Here is a 20,749-nt window from a genome sequence, read left to right as displayed (position 1 = left end):
CAGGGTCTGCGTCCTTTAATGAACTTTAACGTCCTGATTTATGTGATATGATGGTGGTTCTCTGAGTCCTGGGGAGAACAGGAAGTGGACTAGATGGTCTAGGGCAGTGTGCCCAGTGAAGAGGGGCCAGCATAGAACATAGGCACCTGTCCCCTGTGGTCCAGGGGGTGAACAGTTCCAGGACCCCTTCCCCCCCAGAGAAAGGGGCTCCACCTGCCTTGGTCTTGAGAGTCTGCCTTAGGTGGCTGCCTACGAGCCTGGCTACTTCTTTACTACTGGATCTGGGGGAGTCCTCTGGTGAAAAGCACGGCCTCCCACCCTGCCTTCCAGAGCCTATGCAGCAGAAAGCCAGCTCCAGGGTGGCTCCTGGGGTGCTGACTGCTCAGAAGCCTGACACTCTACCCGGAAGGGGAGTGACACAGCCCGTCCACTAAGCTGCCCACCTCCTACTTCCTGCTGCCTATTCTCTGGACTTCTTGGGAGCTTCCTCACTCTGCTTTGAGATCAGATCATGTCTTCTCTGTTTGTGGGCCAAACTTTCCGGTTCAGCTGTGAGCAGGGCATATGGGCTGGTTCCAAGCCAGACCTTGGCCTGTTCAGCCCTGGCTTAGGACACCCATAGGCAAGGGGCTAGGCCAGCCATGTACCTGGCAGGGCCTCCAGACTGGTCACACTGGTGCTCAGTGACCCAGAGTCACATGGAGGCCCCCAGGGACACCCCTATGAGGAGAATCTCCCCTGGACACTTGGAGGGAGGCAACACGTTCTGAAGCACAGCTGTAGGGATCGGGTCAAGAGTTCCAGGCTGAGTGCTGGGCCCCTAGAGTGGGATGGGAGGAGTGAAAAAAGAAGAGAGGGCTCTTCGTAGTACAGGCCTCGTGGGGAGACTCCTCCATCGAGCATGTCTGGATATGGGCCTGGATGCTAGGTGCAGGGGGTAGGGAGTTGGCCATCCCAAGGCAGGAGCTTTCTGTGGGAGGCTGGACCCCACTGAGCTGTGCCCAGGAGTCCCCAAGGGGCAGGGTGGCCAGAGGCTTAGGCCCGAGGAGTGATGAGGTCCAGAGAAGCACCACAGAAACTGTCTCTGGAAGGCCTTTGACTCAGGGCCTGGCTGGGCCTAAGGTTGGGCCCTGGTCCCGTCATAGAGCAAGGAGTCCACCTGTGCACGCTGTAGCCAAAGGCGCCGTTGTGTATCACTGAGCAGTGCACGAAGCGCGTGGCCTGGACGGCAGGTGGGCAGGCTGCCACAATGAGCAGCGTGCAGCTGGCGACAGGTGTCACAGCAGAGGGCAGGCAGGGCACCCGGAGCTAGGCAGCTGTGTGCCTGGTAGCCTAGGGCCTGGGGGCTGGGCCCATGCACCAGCTGGGGGCTGGCCCGCCCAGGGCTTCCTGGGGCTTTGGTAACAGCTGCAGCTCCAGGCTGACTTAGCAGCTCTCGTCGCAAGGAGAGGAAGGAGAAGGCGGAAGGCTCCCGCTCCAGCTCCAGCTCCTCCTCCATGGCCCCATAGGGTGGGCTGCTGGCCTGCGGCAGCACCTCAGCCTCCCCCAGAGGCTCCCAGGCCCCGCCCCTGGCACCCCACAGTTTGGCGCTCTGTTCCCAGAGCAGAGGTTGGCAGGCCAGCTCCGGGGGTGGTGAATCGGGGCCTGGGGAGGGCCCGCCGTACAGGCTGGCCTCCTCTGAGCCCTCATCCTCCTGCAGGTCCCGGTATAGGTCCAGCTGGGTCTGGTAGACCGTGGGGGAGCCCCGAGGGGGCAGAGGCGGTGGCTCTTCTTCCCGGGCCAGCCGCTGCTGCAGCCAGGCCACACAGGAGGCCACATCTGCGCTGGCCCGCCGTGCCTGCAGCAGCTCCTCAGCTGGCAGCACGCTGGTGCCCAGCTGTGCGAGCACCTCGCCCAGGATCTCACACTCCAGCCGAAGGGCAAAGCAGCCCAGAGCCACTTGAACCAGTTGGCAGGCAGGTGGTAGGGCAGCCATCATCAGGCGGTGGTTGTCCCTGGGCACATAACCCATCTTCTGGAAGCTCTGTATGAGGAGGTCCTCTGAGAGGGCACCCTTCAGCACGTGCACATAGCCTCCTGAAAAGGTCTGCAGAGGAGGGTCCTGGTCAGCAGCCCAGCTCCCGCAGACCTGACCCACACTCAGGCTCTGTCCTGGCGGTGGCCACGCCCCAGAACCAGGCTGTTCCAGGCTATGCTCACACTTCCTTCAGAAGGGCTTCTCAACAACCACGCTCAGAACCACCCCCCACCCCACCAGAGACCCATTTTTGTAGCTGGGGCAGGCCCAGTGAATAAATCAGAACAAAATAAAGAGCTCCTACGGTAAGAAATTTCACTTTCCCCACAGTGTCCTCCATCTCCTGTCACCCCTGGGGCTTGGCTGAGATTTGGTCAAACAAATAAGGGTGCTTATCTGCTTCAATCAGGTAGCTTCCCCAACAACGTTCTGAACTCCACCTTCCCACTTCCTGTTCTGGAGAGCTTTCCCCCGTTGGGACAGAGGGTTAGCCGTTCATTTTTTCCAACTGTGTAGCATTCCATCACGTAGATGAAACATCCCATGTTTTTTTGGAGGCTCTAATGTGCATCTGGTTTGAGAGCCCAGGGATGCCAGAGGGGAAAGTGCTTTCTAGGCTGCAGTTGTGAGGAACTAGGAGGGTTTCAGGATGATGATCCTGTGTCTCCCCCCCAGTTCTAAAATTCCGTAACTCTGGGATCCTGCCAGCATTCGTCTGCTTATAGCTGATGACGATACCTCCCACAGACTGACCACTACTGTGTGCAAGCACTATACTCAGGGTTTTGCCTTCACCCTCACTACAGACCTTGGACTGGACTCTTCTTGTGTCTGTTTCACAGACAAGGACGAGGCTTCAGAGAGATTAAGTAAGTAACTTGCACAAAGTCACACAGCCAAGAGGAAGCAGAACCAGATCCCCACCAACACTGAAGCCCATCAGCCTGTCTGTTCTGTTCTTGGCTTCCCATGGGGCTGGCCCTTTACGGTGCTTTTCTTGCCCTGTTATCTGAATGAAAAGTCCTAGAACCTCTGACAAGCAGGTGTCCCCATGAGGCAGTAGGCTCCAGAGCACACCTCTTGAGACAGAGGAGTGGAGGAGAGGAGGGTGGGGGGAGAGGGAGAGAGGGAAGGAAGGAGAGAGGGAGAGGGGGAGGGAGGGAGAGAGAGAGAGAGAGAGAGAGAGACTGCTGCTGCCATGACAACCAGTGGAGGTGGACTCGCCCACGTGCCCAATGACATCAGCACCTTTCTACTCTTCCAAATTAGCTTTGAGGGCCAAATGCCTGCCCCCTCCTGCAGGCCAACAGCTCACCCACAGGGGAGACCCATCCAGACCCTGAGGATCTGCAGAGTCTCCAGCCCTTACCGACTTCATAGGGGACACACCCACCTAACGCCCTTCTCTGTAAATGGGATTATGGAAGGATCGGTGACCATGGAACCTCTCATCCGCCCCATGCACCTGTCCTAGGAGTTCTGTGCCACAGGGGCTGTGAGGCCACTTTGAGGGAGGGCAGCGATTCAAGCTTTGAGGAGCAAGGGTCTCCTTGGGAGGCAGGCACCCAGGGTGGGTGGCCTCCACCCATACCATGTTTTCAGCTGCAGGAGTGCCCAGGGGGACCTTGGCCAAGAGCTGCCCCAAAGCACCCAGAACCCCCCCCCCCACGCGGGCACGCTGCGCCCCGCGAGACCCACCGGCTCCGGGGACACCCGCAATGCCCGGTTGCCCACGGCAGCCTCTACCCCCTCGGGCCCGCGCCCTACCTTGATGGTGGTGAACTCCTTCCTCCAGGGCAACAGGTACAGATGCACAGCGGCCAGCTCCAGCAGCTCGAAGGCGCGGGCCAGGCCGCGCAGCGCGGGGGCCAGGTCGGCGCGGCCCCACAGCCCGTCGGAGAGCAGCGCCAGCGCGTCGTCCTGCAGTGCCCCGTGCAGGTCGAAGTCCTCCACCAGGATCTGCCACAGCACCGCGCGCAGCGACGGGTCCCCGCACACGCCCGCGCGCCCACGCCGCAGCTCGCGCTCCAGGCACAGACGGTAGTCCTCGGACAGCGAGCTGCTGCCCATGCTGGCGGGCGGGGGTCCGGCGTCAGGGAGCAGGGCCCGGGGCCCGCCGGCTGCGCGCCCCCCGGGGCCCCCGCCCCGCATCCACATGGCCCCCAGCAGCCGGGAGGCCTCGCAGCGGAGCCCCCCTCCCGGGGCCCGCCCCGCCAGCTGGGTGCCCCTCGGGGACGGGGACCCCCGCCTCGCCCGCCGGGTCGTGCGCCGGGCCTCGCGGAGGGGCCGCTCTACCTGTCGTCCCCGGCGGAGCCCCGTCCTCCCCCTCTCGGCTCGGACCTCCCGGCGGCCGTGCTCTTCCGCCGCCCGCGGCTCCGCCCATCGGTCTGGGCCGTGACGCTCGGGGACGGGGCTTGTGCCGGGCTCCGCCCCTCCGCTCAGGGGGCGGGGGCGGGGGCCGGGCGGGGGCCGGGCGGGGGCCGGGCGGGGGCCGGGCGGGGCCTCGGGCCGCCCGCGGGGCCTCCTCTGCCGCCGCCTCCCACGCCGGCCCGGCCGCCGCACCCGGGCAGCTCCTGGCGGGTCCTGGGCCCGGCCGCGGGCGGGCGCGCGGTGGGCGCTGGAGGAGCGGTGCGTGCCCGCAGCCCCTCCCTCCGAGCTGGGGCCTGGCCGCGCCGGCCACGGCGGAAGCGGGTACTGCTCGCGCGCACGGGAGGGGAACCCAGCAGCCTCAGGTGGGTGGAGCGGCCTCCGGGTCCTTCTGTGGGCTCAGCTTCCTGCTCCCTGACAACATCATCTGGGGGTCCCTGAGGCGGAAGGGGGGGCGGGGGAAAACCCTTCCTAACTAGGCCAGCCTCGCTTCCAGGTGCCTGACCCGTGCGCTAAGCCCACCTGGGTGGAGGATGGATGGGAGAGATTTAGTCCTTGGGGGGTCCTGCTCAAGGCAAGGAAGGTCGTCTTCTGAGACCTTCCTCCCTGGGCAGGCTCTGTTCCTTGATTTCTGGACCCCTAACCTCTCCAGGCCGCTCTATGGATATCGGACCTGTCTGGGCAGTGCCCTGCAGGTGCGTCTTAAGATATTTCAGATGGGACGTTTAGAAAAATATTGTGACCAAGCTGGTGATCTTGACACATGTTGCTGGCCTGCACTCAACGTGGAGGTATTTCACTTACTGTGTCCTGAACCCTGCCCTAGGGCCTCACCAACCCTGAGGACACAGTTAACCTCTGGTCATCTTTTGCTTGTACGCAGAAGGGTTGAGCTTAACCTTCACCACTGAATTCGTGGTGGTCTTCAGATGCGAGGCCTCTGGAATTGATCATCTGAGGCCACAGCCCCCGCTCCCCCAAAGAGAACTGTTAACTGGTGCAGCTGCATTCTTGGTGCAGATTCTGGCAGAGCGTGCAAAATCGTGTCCTCAACTCTATGTAGCTGATGTTCTGCACTCAGTACGTGTTTACCATCTGTCTCTGTTGCCGCATGAGACTCTGGGAGATTGCTCCCAACTGTTGCTTCTACTCTAGGGCGTGTATGTGGCTCTTCCCGGTGTGACATGTGAACCTGGGCAGGTCTTTGCACCTGCTTCCACCTGTAAAATGAAGGTGACATTGTTTGGCTTCCCAGGATAAGTCATTAAAATACCTCGTTGAGATGTTTGCTCTGGGAATCTAGCCATCCTATTGGGGGAGAGCTGGAAGCCACATGGAGAGACCTTGCACTAGACTAAATAATGTCCCCCCAAGTCCATGTCCCCCTAGATCCTGGGAATATGAGCTTATTTAGAAAAAGGTTTTTTGTAGATATAATCAAGTTGAAGTCATGCTGAATTAAGATGGGCCCTAAATCCAATACCTCTGGTGGTGTTATGAGAGTTTAGGGGAGAAGGTCTGTGGTGATGGAGGCAGAGATTGGGGGCCTGCCTACAGTTACCAGCAAGGATTGCAAGGGCCAGGAAGCTGGATGAGGGAAGCAAGGTTTCTGCTCTAGTACTTTGAGGGAGTATGGTCCCATCAGCATCTTGAATTCAGACTTCTGGGTTATAGAACTTTAATAAATTTCTCTGGTTTTATGTGACACAGTTTGTGGCATTGTGTTATGGCAGCCAGAGGAAACTAATGGAGGCCTCACATTCTGTCCTAGAATGTAGTTCTGAGTCCTGAGTCTTGACTGAGGTCCTAGGTGACAAGCATCTACTGTAGACATGTGGACAAAGCTCTAGAGGATTCCAACTCCTGATGTGGGGTCACCCAACCTGGAAGCTGACCCAGCTGATGCTGGGATGCAGAGATAGGCTGTCCCCACTGAATCCTGCCCAAATGGAAGATTCATAAGCAAAGTAAATGACTGCTGTTGTGGTTAAGCCAGTGTGTGTGAGGGGGTGGTGGTCTGTTACACAGCAATCCATGTGGGACCATGTGCATTTACCTTCCCCTCCACCTTCCTGGGAATGGATGCCACACTGCCTGATCCCATCTGTGTACGTGTCCTCTTATGACCTTGGGCTACAACCAGGAACAGGCCCACTAGGTCAGAGGGTCAGTTGGTATTTGCCTTGGCCCAGGACTGCACCTAGTTCTTGAATCTGCTGCCCAGTACACGGCACACTGTGTGCATAGTTTTCAGCTCCTGCACCCCACCTTGCTCGGCTTCACCCAGCTTTTGGGTTTTACCAGTCTAGTGCACGTGAAATTCTACCTTGTTATTGTGTTAATTTGCCTTTCTTGATTTGTAAGGTTTTGAACACTTGTTATGCTAATTATCTTTTTAAAACTTCTTCCTATGGAGGCACATAGGTGGTGCATTCAGTTGGGTGTCTGACTCTTGACTTTGGCTCAGGTCATGATCTCGAGTTGTGAGATCAAGTCTCTCAATGGGCTTCACACTCAGCATGGAGTCTGCTTGAGGATTCTCTTTCTTTCCCTTTGCTCCTCCCCCTCCCCATGCTTGCCTGCTCTCTCTCCCTCTTGCTCTCAAATATTTAAACAAACAAACAAACAAACAAACAAACAAAACCTTCCTCCTTGATAGACTGTTCGTAGCCTTTGCTATTTTTCTTTTTCGGACTGCTGCCTTTTTCTTGTTGATTTGCAGGATTCCCAGGGGGAAGAGTGAATTATTCATACATTTTATGGAGGAGTCATGGGTTCAGAGAGGCTAAAGGACTGTCCCAAAGTCACACAGTAAAAAGCAGCCTAAGCACAGCCTGACAGCAGCGTCTAAAAGAGGGTGCCAAGGAGACAGCTCATCCCCAAAGGTGCGGTCCCCAGTGCAAAGCCAACAGGTACCTCCAACTGTCAGGCTTAGCTGAAGACACTTTCATCCTCCATCTGCTCTATGAAGGGCCCTTTAAAATCCCACCCCTGAGACGTCAGTGCCAAGGCCTGATGCATGGATGTCACCCCCTCTTCCCAGAGTTCTGTGGTTGGCTGGGATTCTCATCCAAGCCTGGGGTAGTCAGAACTCTACACTTAACAGGAACATACCCAGAATGTCAGGGAGCGAAGGGCAGGGCAAGGGTAGGAGACAAAGGCCACACAAGTGTATGTATGGGTGCTGGCTTGTCTGTTCCTGGGGCACTGGTGGGTAGGGGGCCCCAGGCCACAAGAGCACCTGACACATGACAGCTGCCCCAGCCCACTGGGGTCTTGACGACAGGTGTCCATGGCCTCTTGAGTTGGTTTGCTGAGCTCAAACCCAGCTCTGCCATCATGAGGTGCAGCCTAGAGAAGTCACTTCCCCTGTCCATACCTCAGTTCCTCATGGAATTCCTGTGAGGACAGACCTCAGAGGACTTGGAATACTGCTTCATAAGAGCACCCAATAAACACCAACTGCGGGCTGTTTCCTCAGAGCCCTTCCCCAGGGAACCTGCACACCACTCCCCTAACTGGCCCCTGGCATGGCTGGGCCCAAACCACCTGCCTCAGTGGCAACTCAGGTTTGCCAGAGATCCCTCCTTCCCTGGCAGATGCTGCTGCAGCTGGGGCTGGGCTGCTGGCTTTCTCCTCTCTAGGGGAAACACGTATCACGACCCAGGGCACCCCCATGTGTTTCCCACCTAGAGAATGAAGATGCTCTCTGAGCCCTTTGGGTCAAGAGGCCCAGTCACAGGTCCTGCCCAAACTACTAGGCCCTGCAGAGCATGTATTATCTTCAAGGATGCAGCCCTAGGGGGGGTCCCTCTCCTGTTCAGGGGGTGCCTGGGGAGATGGGTTTTGTCCGGGGGTAGACCTTAATGATCTCAGGGACAGTCTGGCTCTGGCTGGTCAGCAGGGGAAGTAGTTGTGCTACTTGTGCCTCCACGTAGCCAATGGAATGGTGAGCAAGAGAGCTATGCAGAATGAGACATCAGTGACCTCTTTATTTTTGGCTGTGTCAATGGCTGCCCGGGGCACGTAACAGTCAGAGTGGACACTGGGCTGTAGGCAGGCACTGATCCTTAGGCTCACACTGACCCAGAAGGGGACATGCGGGGGTGGGAATCAGCCAGGGGTCCAGGAAGGCCAATGCCTACTGCCGAGGTGGGAATGGCTCAGAGGCTCCAGACGTGAGTGGGTACCCTGGGGATGCCTGGGCTCCAGAGGAGAATGGAGTGGTCAATACCCAGTAAGTAAACAGTACAGAAAAAAAAAAAAAAAAAAAAAACAGTATAGTTTCAAGCCACCTGGGCCCCAGGCCTTGGGGTGGGGGCAGGGGATGGGGAGAGGCTCTCATCTTGACTCCACCAAGAAAAGGGATGACACCAGAAGCCAACTATCACCAGAGATGGAAAGGGAGAGAAACCAGACCTGCCCTCTGCCAGGCCCATGGCCCCCTCCCTACTGTGGGGTTGATGGGACTGTGAGGACATGTGCACAGGCCCCAGGGAGCCCACAGCTCTGGTGTTCCTGCTGAGACAAGAAAGGCTCAGGCTGAGACAAGAAAGAGACAGGCCTCGTTCCTAGGAGCTGCTTCAGCTCAGCTCTACTCTCTGAGCAAATGAGGTGCCTCCTCGAGTCCCTGGGGGCGGATGTCAGGGCAGGTGCAGAGCTGCAGAGCCCCAACCCTGCCAGAGCAGGTGCCTCCTGGATGGTCCTCCACTACTTGCCCAGAGCCCCCCGGGGCAGCAGCTCCACGTAGCTCAGGGCACTCTGTAGTGACGTCAGGCAGTAGCCCTCCTCTCCGATCAGGTATCTGAGGTAGGCAGAGGTGGCATCTGTCACCTCCAGGTGAGGCAAGGAGGCCCCTGGCACTTTGGAAGGGGTGTCTGCACTTGTCGGGCAGGACCTGGACACTGAGGCCCCACAGGGATCTGTCAGGGAGGCTGGGCTGGGGGACAGCCCTCTCCTCAGGCAGATGCTGCTCAAGGGATGGGCCCCGGTTCCCGTACACAGTATGCTGAGCAAGGGGTGGTGGGAAAGGGCTGGAAGCACGTGCCCCATACCCCACAAGTGCCTGACTCGGGTGGGGGCTCCTACCCCTCATGGATGAACTCCTCCAAGGCTGCACACTCTGACACCAACTGGGGGAGACCACTTCTCAGCACCACGAAGGACAAGATGGGCAGGAGATCATCGGCACCACTGTTGGGCAGAGGCATGGCTGGCCAGTAGGCTCTGGGGGCCAGTACAGCTGCTCAATCCCCAAAGCCCTGCAGCCCCCAGCTCGGCCTCTAGAGTGCCAGCTGCTCTCCCTGTGCCCCTCCTGCCCACCTGTGTGGGGGTAGTTGGGAGTGGGCTCAGGTCAGCGGCACTGGCAGCCACTACAGGCAGCAAGCCTGTCCCTAAATGGGGACCCTGTGCTGCAAAGCCTGTGGCTGGACAAGGGGAGGCCCCCACAGTGGACATGTGGGGGTGGCCTCAACCTCACAAGCTTGCCCCACAAGCGTGCCCACATCTGGGGAGCAGGGTAAAGGAGGGGATGGCCCATGTCCCAGGCACTCTGCTGATACCTGGCATACTGCACAAGAGGCATCTAGGAAAACTAAAAAGGTACCAAGGGAGGCCCTGCAGGACACGCAGAGCCCTGGTCTGAGGGCTCACAGGGTGGTGGTCTCTGGGAAGAGCACGGGAGCAAAGACTGTGGCTCGAGTATGTTTACCAACCAGGAAGGCCTCACACACTGGGCTCCTCCTCGTGGCCCTGCCCCCACTAACCTGGGTACTAATACCTGCAGAGACATAAAGCTATGTGCAACACCATTCTCCCTGCCTCCTTAGACACACAGAGGAGAGAGGAAGTGTGAGACTGCAGCTGGGACTCAGAAACACTGGCTAACCTACAACTCTTACACCTATAGCTACTCACCCAGAAACCACATGTAAACTGGTGAAGGGGTCCCTCCACCCCACCCTGCAGCTGAGGCCTTATTTCCTGGCCCTGAGGTTGGTGGGGGTGGAGCTCTTCCCTGCTGATCTCACACTCAACTCTGATTTCCACCTGCCTGTTACCTTCAGGCCCTTGGGTGTAGGTAGCTACAATGTTCAAATGACAGGTGTCTTCACTGTAATGCTGGCCCCTGAGGCAGGGTGGCAGTGAGCAGAGCCGCTACAGCTGCTAGGGGGCTACGGGTCTCAAGGGGGGCCAGGACAGGAGGGTACAGGTGACACAGATAGGACCAGGCATCAGAGATCCAGGCAGAGAAGACCCCTGCCTCACCTCAGGAGACTGGGACAGGGATAACTCAGGAACCCCAGGCCTGGGGGGTGGGGGGGTACGCTGTTCACTGAGGCCAGGGCTATTTCCCCGAAGTGTGTACTGAGGCACCAGGCACGTGCTCCTGGGACAAGCAACCCTAAATTTCCCCAAATTATCCAGGTGGTACCTGATGCCTAAGCAGCCCTGCCCAGAGGGGTGGGAATGCATCGGCCATGAGGGCTGGAGCTGCACCCCTCTCCTGGACGATAAGCCCTGCAAAGCTCACTGCAGCTGGGGCCCAGGGGCCTGAATCTAGGTGGGAACCTGCGGCCCCGGTGCTTGGGGCAGGATGGAGGGTTCTCTTTTCCTCCAGGCCTCTGTCTCCCACTTGCTCAGGGCCCACTCACATGGCTGCAGCACCAAGCTGGGGTCTGGCCTCAGGTGCAGCCTCCTGGGCCCGGTAGTAGTCCTCGGCACAGGCGCAGATGACCCGCAGGACCCGCACTGTGGCACAGAAGTGAAACTTCACGAGAGGGCTAAGTGGAGCCAGTCCCAGGACAGCCCTGGGGCCAGGCACCGCCTCCCCCGCCAACCCGCCCCCCCGCCCCACCCCATCACTTGGAGCTAGGCGGAGCTGAGAAGCTCTCTCAGGAAGGTAATGCCCCTCGAACCATGGATGTCCCATGAGACACAGCCCCCATCTGCTAGGAGTAAGGTCTGCAGCTCAGAGGCAGAGACTCTAGGTCACCCTCTGGGATGGCACCTTATCTGAACTTGTTTTCTTTCCCTCCTGTCCTCCCAAACTGCGACCCCCTCACCAATGCACTCCAGCTTCTTCTGGGGGCAGCTCTCCAGAACCAGCAAGCCTAGCTCTTGGGCTGCAGCACAGTAGGGGTAGGCACCAGCTCCTGTGGCCTCCAGGTCCCGGGGGAGAAGCTTCGAGGGTATGCCTATGGCTGCTGGGGGTGCATTCCTGTAGAGTTCCATGCTCCTGCTCAGGGCAGCCTCCCGGAGGCGGTGCACACTCCTGGGGCAGAGACAGGCCAGGCTCAGCTGCCCAGGGGACTCTGCCCCAGAGATGGAGGCAGGGTTAGGGAAAGCAAGCTGTATCTCCTATATCCCCGAGTCACAGGAGGTGGCTGTGGCACCACCTGAGAACCAGAAGCATCTGAGGATGGCCAGCAAAGGGTGGGGAGCAAGGGGAAGGCCCTGTGAGGGGCGGTGCTGGGATCATACCTGTAGAGTGCCAGCAGCAAGGGCCACAGAGGAGAGAAGAAGGGTTCCTCGATGCAGGCTAGGCACCGGTCCTTGGAGGCAGCCGCACTCAGGCCTTCGAAAGCCAGGAGGGTCAGCGAGAGCAGCCTGTCTGCCGGGAGCAGAGCCGGCACAATGGCACTGTGGGGACGGCTGGGCCCTCCAGCCCCAGGCCGGCAGCCCCTGGAGGTCATCCCCAGCCAGCCTGGAGTGTCTGAGGGGGGCCCCATACCTGTCCCCTCCTCTCCCACCCACTGAGAGCCAGGCTCAGTGTGGACAGCACCAGTGTTCTGGCTTGATGGGGAGTGGCTCTGCCTGAATCTCTCCCCTTCAAGTCCCCACTCCTGTATCCATGGGGTCTGGGGCCAGAACACTCTAGAGCTCAAGGATCATGCCTAGCCCCCCTGAGGAGCTAATCAGACAGGCTGGCAAAGGACAGCCTCTTTCTGAGAGTTTGTACTCCATGCTGCGGGGGTAGGAGCTTTAGAAGCACATTTACAACAAGACCTTCAGCCCAGGGACTTGGGAGACCCATTGGGGGATTTTGGAAGGCATGGACCTTGAGAACCAAGGCCCCTCAACTGCTGGGACTCCCTCACTGCTTCTTAGAAAACCCTGGAAGCCTTCTTCCTTGGAAGGTCTTGGGGGTCACCAGCTACCCCAAGTGCCAACCTTTAGTGAATCCACACACTATTCTCAAAATGGAAAAGGCCACTGTCAGCACTAAGCTGGTTGGGAATGACCTGAGTCCAGCCCTGTGGGCCAGCCTGGACCACCTGGTGGCCAGAGGATCTTCCCCAAACAGAAGGCTGGGATGGGGCAGGTCATGCTTCCCCCATGCAGCCCAGTGAGCAGACAACCTGGGATCGGAGACCTCGGGGCCCCTGCCAGCCCCACCTGCTCTCAGAGCAGGGTATGTTCCTGTCTGCTAAACATGGAGTTCTCCTCAGAGAACGGTGGACAGAGAGGGTTCTGCAGATCAAGCCTGGCTGGCCGCCGAGAAGAAGGCCTGCCCTCCCCAGGGCCTATCCTAGGCCTGTGAAAAGCATTTCGCTGGGCACAGGCTTCAGAGTGGGAGCAGCTCCCTTCACCCACCCACCCGTCCTGCAGGCACGCTGGCCCTCACCGATAGCGTTGTGTATGTCCTTCACAGCACTCTTCAGCTGCTCCAGCAGCGGCTCCTTCTTCACCCCTGTTGTTTGGGGCTCAGGTGGCCTCCCATGCCCCCGGCCCCACCCCTCAGAAGTAGCCAAGAAGTGTTCGAGGTCTTCAAAGGAGCTGTCTTTGCCCTGTACAGCCGTGAAGCTGTGCGCCAGGGGTGAGGGAGGCCCCACAGGGCTGCTGTCCAGCCCTCTTTCGGGGGGGCCAGTGTGGGGAGGGGGTGTAGGGGGACTGGCATGGGTGCCATCTGGGGGCCGCGGGGCTGGGCTGGGATCTGCAGGGGATAGCATGCAGTAGAGGCTCTGTGAGGGCCGGAGCCGCCGGCTTCCAGGAGCCAGCAGCCCGTCGGCGTCCGGGGGCAAGGAGCAGCAGCCAGGGGCAGAGGCGGCACCAACAGCGCCCCTGCTCACGATGGGGTACAGCGCCCGGTACACCGCACACTGGAGCTTCTTCAAGAGCTGTGAGATGGGGTGGTCGGGAATGCTGCGAGCACAGGAAGAGGTGTGGGGGCACAGCGCTGTGGCCACGCCCTCACCTACCATCCACCCACCTACAACATGTCCCCACAGGACTTGTGTCGAAGGACCGAGTCTTGCATTGTTTCCTTGTGAGTGAATGTGGCAGATAAAGTCTGACCCACCCTCTGAGAAGATAGAAGAGAGCTGCTGAACGACCGTGAGGAAAGCTGGATGGGACATCTGCCACCCCAGACCATCTGAGGGAGCCCATGTACGCCCTGTATGGCCACCCCTGATCTCCTTTGTCTCTCTCCTTTCTGACCCTTTTGTTTGTCATCAGGGCCAGCAAGGTAGGGGGTCTGAAGGCCCCTGGTACCTGAGTAGGTGGGAGACCAGGCTGGTCACTAGCGACAGGTCCCCTGGGCTCTTCTTGAGCTGGGCCCTCCAGTGCTTGGGCCAGTCCTGCAGGGCAGAAGACTCTGGAGAACATGGCCGGGTCCCTGCGTCCTTCCCAGCCACGGCTGCACCCAGGGAGACCAGTGCCACATGGTCTGTGCCCTCTCTGGGGTGTAGGGAAGACCCAATGGCAACAGGCCCCCGAAACAGCAAACCCACCCCCAGCTCCCAGGACTCACATGGTCTTGCTCGTACTCGAGGATAGCAGCATAGAGGGCCCGCTGCTCCCGCTCCTCCGGGGTCAGGGCAACTTGACTGCAGAACCTCCTGGGGAGAGAGACGAGGCTAGGAGCTTCAGGCTGGGTGGCAGGTGCAGAAGTCCCCACAGTCCTCTCGGCTGTCCCCAGACCAATGGGAGCAAACATACCTGTTGGCTGCCTCCTGGAGCCGTAGCCGGCGCTCCTCCATCTTTCTCTGCAGCTGGGACAGCAGTCAAGGAGGTGTCTGGTGAGGCAGCCCCTACTCACCTGTATGGAATCTCTGGGCGTCCAGGAGATACGGTCAGGAGAGGAGCCCCTGGGTAGTAAGAGGGATCGGATGGACTGTGCAGAGAGGCAGGACAGGAGCACACGTCTTTCAAGCACACGCCTCTCTGAAGCTGGACGAATTCTGTCCCCACCCCACCCCACCCCACCCCCTTCTCCCTCAGCTCAGGACACCAGGTATGGAGGGAAAGGATACTGTCTCCTCCCGAGCTTTGGCGATCACGAGGTTCTCCATCATCTGCCGCTGCAGGGACAGAGTCTAGGAAGGGAAGGAGATAAGGACTGTTCCTCTTCTTCTTCTTTTTTTTTTTTTTTTTTTAAGATTTTATTTATTCATGAGAGACATAGAGAGGCAGAGACATAAGCAGAGGGAGAAGCAGCCTCCATGCAGGGAGCCCAATGTGGGACTCGATCCCAGGACCCCAGGATCACGACCTGAGCCAAAGGCAGATGCTCAACCACTAAGCCACCCAGACGTCCCGCCTGTTCCTCTTCTACCACCAACCCAGACCCTCCCAGGGGCCCGCTCACCAGGGATGTCTTCTGCATGGCCTGGCTGGGGTCCAGGCGGGCCATCCGTGCCTCATAGGCCGCCTTCAACTTCTGATTCTGCAGAGAAGCCTCCTCCAGAGGTGTCAGCTCCCTGCAATAGTGACAAGCTGCTGTCCAGGCTCTAGGAACCCCTGGAATACCTGGAAGCTCTGGTGACCTGAGGACCCTCCCTGACAGTGCCCTGAGACCAGAAGATGAGCAGGTGGTGGTGGGGGCAGGCAGGAAGTGAAAAGGAGGGAGGAGGTCTGGGGTGGACTGGAGACCTGTGCCCTGCTCACCCAGACCAGCAATTGCCAAGACCTCTGATTTTTCAAGAGAAGCTGGACATTGCGCTTTTTTGCAGATTGGTTATACATGTTTGGGAACAATATGAAACTTCTTAAAGGCATCATGTGAGCTAAACAGCTAGATGAGTTTGCCACCATTAAAAAGAGAACATGTCTACTTTGTAGAAACAACCACCAAAAATACAGCCCCCTGCTCAAAAAAAAAAAACTTTTGTCCTCACATATCTTCATGCTTTCCTGGTGGGAGAGGGTCAGTTGTGAGGACCCCAGCTGAGGAGGGAGTTTGTCCTGGGTTGGAAGTCTTGTGCCTGGCCCTGCCCCCAAACTGCACAGGCAAAAGTGAGGTGCTGGGACCCTCTCAGTGGCAGCGGCCCCCAAGGCTTGGCAGCAGGTGGGCCAGGAGGAGCCAGTCCTTGTCTTTCCTAGTGAGGATTCTCGTATCCATGTCTGCGTGTGTTTATCAGTTCTAGAAACTAATACCCTGGGGCGCCCGGGTGGCTCAGTCAGTTGGATGTCTGACTTCGGCTCAGGTCATGATTGGCCCAGGGTCCTGGGATTGAGCTCTGCCTCTGCTCCCTGCTCTGCGGGAGCCTACTTCTCCCTCTCCCTCTGCCTGCCACTCCCCTGCTTGTGCTGCATGCTCTCTCTGTCAAATAGATAAAATCTTTAAAACAGAAAGGAAAAAAAAAAAAGGAACTTATATCCTGTTAGGTCTTCAAATAATGCCTCTCCCATTTTGTTTGCTTTTTTCCAGAACTCCGATATTCCTGTGTTAGATCTTCTCTCTCTCTTTTTTTCCTCCCCTTCTGAGTCATTCTCGGTACCTACTGACCTTTTAACCAATTCACTCATTCTTTCAGCAACTATGTCTACTCTGTTGTTATAAAATCGACCACTCATTTCCTATGCAAGTGTGGACTTTCACTGGAAGATGTAATTTGTTGTTATTGTTTTCTCTTAGTTTTTTAAGATTTTATTTATTCATGAGGGACACAAAGAGAGAGAGAGGCAGGGACACAGGCAGAGGGAGAAGCAGGCTCCATGCAGGGAGCCTGATGTGGGACTCGACCCTGGGTCTCCAGGATCATGCCCTGGGCTGAAGGCAGCGCTAAACCACTGGGCCACCCAGGGATCCCCTTCTTTTAGTCTTTAAAACAATGTTGGCATTATATTTTTCATTTTGTTTTTACTTGGTTCTTCATTTGCTGGGTCAGATTTTATGCGTTTTTGTTCCCTGGAGCTGTTTTCAAACTTCTTTTTTACTTCTGCAAACACAAGGAGTGTGATAGTTTCATGATAACCACACCTGAATACTTCCAAGTCTGTGTCTGCGATTACTCTGTAACTTTCTCATTTCTCTTTCTGTTTATCTCTGTGTGTCATTCATGCACATGCTTTTGTGCAAAGGGGATTTACATTTGTTTTTGTCAAGCAGGTGGCTATTTCCATTCCGCAACCCATTTTAACTACAATCAATCATCATGGTTAGCTCACTTTTCCTGGAATTCAAACCTAGGCTCAGCCCACCTTCCATTTTGCCCCCTCTTACTTCTTAGAACTTTGTGACTCTACCACCTGAAGCTTCTGGAAGATCTCAGGCGGCAGAAACGGAGATAGTTTCCCCCCTTCGTCTGAGTACACCCGGCGATGTCGGCTGGTAGATGGGGGGACAGGAGCAGCCACAGGCATAGCTGGCTTCAGGTGTGTTTTCCCTGAAAGACATATGTCAGCAAGGGGCAGCATGGAGTCCAATGTTCCACACAGATGCAGACTTGCAGGGGGATGCCCCATGAAGATCTGCTGGAGACCCACCAAGCTTGGCAGCTGTGGACTGGGCCCTCTCCAGACACTGCTCAGCCAGTTTCAGCATCTTTGAGGTGTCCGGAGCCACAATTTCTCCACCTTCTGGGGATCAAGAGACAATAAAGTTGATCATTATCACCTTTATTACTCAGTAGATTCTTGCTGAGATAAAAACAAGGACAAGCCTATCTCCCTCCTCATCTCTGACCTCTAGGTCACCATCCCCTCCTTTCTGATTATCTGCCCTGGGTTTACCTCCTGAAGTTGTGTGGGCTCTGCGCTTGGCCTGCCTAACATCTGGCTGTCCTGTTGTCCCAGCGGGACCATCAGAGCCCCCTCTCTCCCTAACCAGGCCTTTTCTCAACAATGGCTTTCCTTGTACTTACAGCTCCTCCAGGTGGGCCTTGCAGTGACCACAGACCATTTCACAGAGATGACTTTGTCACCTGTCTCCTGTCCTCTAGCTCTGCTTGACCCCAGCCCTGGCACATCCGCAGGTCTTCTGTTCTGCATTCCCCTCTCTGGCGATCACTTCTGTCATGTTGAAGGAACTGGACCCCACCAGCCTTAGTTTCCAACCGAAGTAATGTTCCCTTTATAGCCAGCCTCTCACCACATCCTATTTCAGTCATTTGACTCCCAATGAAACTCCCCTCACTCATACCCTCATGTCGAGCCCTTCTCTGAGGGCTCCTTGACCTCTCCAGAACACCCTCCTGGGTACGGCACTGTGCTCTCCTGCGAGGCCTGTCTTGGAGTGCCCAGAGCTCTACTAAGCTCCCTGGCTCCTCACGACCCCGCAGCCCACCCCCCTAAACAACGTGGCCCTATATCCACCAAGGTGCTCAGCACTTCAAGCACAATATGCTCATGCTGGAGCTCTCTCTTCATCCCACACAAGTCGGCTCCTGCCACTCTCTGGGTCACCTTTCTGTACCTCACTGTTTCCCCCCAGCAGTTCAACTCCCCCATCCCACCAGCCAGTGGCTCACCCTCCCCCCTGCAAATCTGTGAGGTCCACCTTTATGTTTATCCTTTTCTAAAAAAAATATGTATTTATTTATTTATTCACGAGAGATACACAGAGAGAGGCAGAGACACAAGCAGAGGGAGAAGCAGGCTCCCGGCAAGGAGCCCGATGTGGGACTCGATCCTGGGATCACACCCAGAGCCAAAGGCAGATGCTCAACTGCTGGACCACCCAGGCGCCCCTATTTTTATCCAATTTTATTTTTTTTTATTTACTCATGAGAGACACAGTGAGGGGCAGAGACACAGGCAGAGAGAAAAGCAGGCCCCCTGTGGGGATCCCAATGCAGGAGTTGATCCCAGGACCCCAGGGTCGCACTCAGAGCCAAAGACACTCAAGCACTGAGCCACATAGGTGTCCCAATCAGGTCCACCTTTAAAGAACATCCTCAAGCCCTACACTCCTTCCATCTCCAAGTGGTTCTACCACTACTGTCCTCACTGTAGTAGCCTCTGGAGGCTCTGCTTCCATGCTGGCCTCTCTCCCACAAAGCCTCTACAAGTTTCCCCTTACACCAGAATGACCCCAATTCCACCCAAGGCCATGACAGCCCCAACTCACCTACTCTTCCTTGTACCCAGTATCCACTCTCATCTCAGGGCCTTTGCACATCCCTGTGCTAAGAGTGTTGCCAGCAGCCCCTGACCTTTCCACAGCTCCCTCCTTCCTGAGCTGGGATTTGATGTCCAGTCTCTGCTTAGGTCCCATCCCTTCCTGCTTCCACATCACACAATGGCAGCTCATGCTTACTTTATGCTCACTCATTCACCTTCTGCTAATGACCAGCAGGTAGGACACAGGACACCCTCAAGCCTGAGACCCACCAAGGGCTAAGCTATTTGTAATTTGTTCAGCACAGGAAAGTCCTGAGGCTGGGAGCTGTACCTTTGGTGGTTTCCACTTCTTCCAGCAGCACCTGGGAGATATAATGGATGCTCCTCAGGTATTCTGTATATGCCTCCTGGGCCCAGAGAAGAGAAATGCCAGGGGTCAGGCCAGTACTGGCAAACGGTTCCAACAGACCTGCCTCATGCCCTTGCGGGAAACAGAGACATGGTGTCTGCTCATCTCTTGAGTTTCACCTGAGCCATCTAGCCTGGGGTTGTTTGCTGCTAGTTCCTGCAGGTCTAGGTCATGCACAAAGAGCACCCCTCTTCTGTTGACCTGAAGGGCACCTATCTCTGCACTCAGGGCCTCTCCCCGGCACAAGAGGCACGGAGATTCTCCTTCAGTGCACCAGGAGAAGCTGCCCTAACCATTGCTATTGTTTTTCACTCTGCAACAAGTTCCCTTCCCATGCAAGTCAGGGGCTCTTAGGGCTTAAATAAAAAATAAAAAATTTCCAGAGAGGTTACTGAGGGAGATGTTGCAAATCTTAGAAATCGCTATGTGGCTTCAGTTGTGGGCAGTCCCTTTCCTGAGCACGCCACCATCCCCCACATGAGACTGCTGCCAGTCTGAACATTTAACATTTAACATGCCAGGGATCTGAACATTTTCAGGGCCTGAGTCCGAGCCTGGTGTCCGGTGGTGGCACCAGTGCCTTCAGGAGCCCCATCTAGGGCTACACCGCCCAGTAAGGGAAATGGGTTCCAGAAAGGACTTCTGACCCATGTGGGCACCTATGGTCCTAGAACACTGGCTCAGAGCAAGCAGCAGGCTGAAGACCTGCTGGGGCTGTGCACAAGGGCTGTCCTCTGGGGCTGTGCATGAGGGTTGTCCTCTGGGGCTGTGCACGGGGCCTGTCCACTGGGGCCGTGCATGAGGGCTGTCTTCCGGGGCTGTCCTCTGGGGCTGTGCATAGGGGCTGTCCACGGAGGCTGTCCTCTGGGGCTGTCTATGGGAGCTGTCATCTGGGACTGTGCGCGGGGGCTGTCCTCTGGGGCTGTCCTCCGGGGCTGTCCACTGGGGCTGTGCATGGGGACCCGGCCTGCTGCTCCACCCCGACAGTGACCCGCCAGTCACAGGCCCACTGCCCGGCCCGCGTCCCCTCCGAACCGGTTCTGCGGGAGACGCGTCGCGGAGCAGCCCAGCGTAGCCTCCCCACGATGCCGTCCCTTGGGGTCTTCCCGGGAAAGCACACATCGCTCAGGAAATCGCTTGCCAAACACATTTCGCAGGGCTGCCTCCAAGCCCCTCGCGAAGCCCCTCGCGAAGCCCCTCTAACCCCGGGCGCTGGGAGCTGTCCAAGGTCACGTCCGCCGCCCACGCCCAGCGCCCCCGAGACCGCGACGGGAGGGGGTCCGAGACGCGCCCACCTCCACCCGGCCCCGCCCCCGCCCCCGCCCCCGCCGCAGGCCCTGCTCCCCTTCCCCTGCCGCCGCCCCCTCCCGCGGCCCTGCCCCGCCTGCCCCGCCCTCGGCCGCCGCCCCCGCCTCGCTTTGTGTCGCCTCACCCGGGGCCGGTTGCCGGTGTCCAGTTCGATGGCCCCGTTGGCCAGCTTCATGGCGCACTGCAGCGGCTTCACCGCGCCGTCCCCGGCCGCAGCGGCCATGGCGCCGGGCGGGGGAAGCCGTGGCTGTGGACGGCTGCGGCGGCGGGGCCGCGGCAGCGGCGGAGCGCCGGACGGGCGGCCGCGAGCCCGGAACACAGTCTGCGCGGGAGCCGGCGCCGCCCGAGCCCTGGACCGCCGG

The 20,749-nt window shown here is 57.9% G+C and overlaps 2 protein-coding genes and 1 long non-coding RNA gene across 6 annotated transcripts; 1 reads left to right on the top strand and 2 right to left on the bottom strand.

Moving 5' to 3' along the window:
- On the bottom strand, positions 1-4,470 carry SPATA2L (spermatogenesis associated 2 like). The gene is made up of 3 exons (XM_025427137.3): positions 4,313-4,470; positions 3,785-4,088; positions 1-2,086 (listed from the first exon to the last, which is right to left on the bottom strand). Exons 2-3 carry the CDS (start codon positions 4,085-4,087, stop codon positions 1,118-1,120), a joined length of 1,272 nt encoding a protein of 423 aa, XP_025282922.3. The 5' UTR covers position 4,088; positions 4,313-4,470; the 3' UTR covers positions 1-1,117.
- Positions 4,466-8,660, top strand: LOC112646849 (uncharacterized). Its single transcript, XR_003127928.3, has 2 exons — positions 4,466-5,175; positions 5,268-8,660. It is a non-coding gene; the product is annotated as an uncharacterized LOC112646849 (long non-coding RNA).
- On the bottom strand, positions 8,357-20,700 carry VPS9D1 (VPS9 domain containing 1). Of its 4 annotated transcripts, none has more exons than XM_025427165.3 (15): positions 20,512-20,700; positions 19,002-19,077; positions 17,096-17,188; positions 16,833-16,995; positions 14,976-15,087; positions 14,641-14,703; positions 14,327-14,379; positions 14,139-14,244; positions 13,880-13,965; positions 13,011-13,528; positions 11,867-11,996; positions 11,449-11,657; positions 11,038-11,134; positions 9,473-9,577; positions 8,357-9,188 (listed from the first exon to the last, which is right to left on the bottom strand). In XM_025427165.3, the coding sequence occupies exons 1-15, from the start codon at positions 20,608-20,610 to the stop codon at positions 9,095-9,097; spliced, it is 2,004 nt and encodes a 667-aa protein (XP_025282950.1). In that variant the 5' UTR covers positions 20,611-20,700; the 3' UTR covers positions 8,357-9,094. The 4 variants fall into 4 exon arrangements, with proteins under 4 accessions (XP_025282950.1, XP_025282953.1, XP_025282949.1 ...); XM_025427168.3 differs by having other exon boundaries at positions 14,139-14,226; positions 20,512-20,698; XM_025427164.3 differs by lacking the exon at positions 20,512-20,700 and adding an exon at positions 20,115-20,348 and having other exon boundaries at positions 14,139-14,226; positions 19,002-19,151.
- Between the last annotated feature and the right edge of the window lie 49 nt (positions 20,701-20,749).

The sequence above is a fragment of the Canis lupus genome, chromosome 5, assembly GCF_003254725.2.
Source record: "Canis lupus dingo isolate Sandy chromosome 5, ASM325472v2, whole genome shotgun sequence".
NCBI classification, from domain to species: domain Eukaryota; kingdom Metazoa; phylum Chordata; class Mammalia; order Carnivora; family Canidae; genus Canis; species Canis lupus.
The sequence above is the reverse complement of the archived record's forward strand: the minus strand, read 5'-3'. Positions and strand labels throughout refer to the sequence as shown.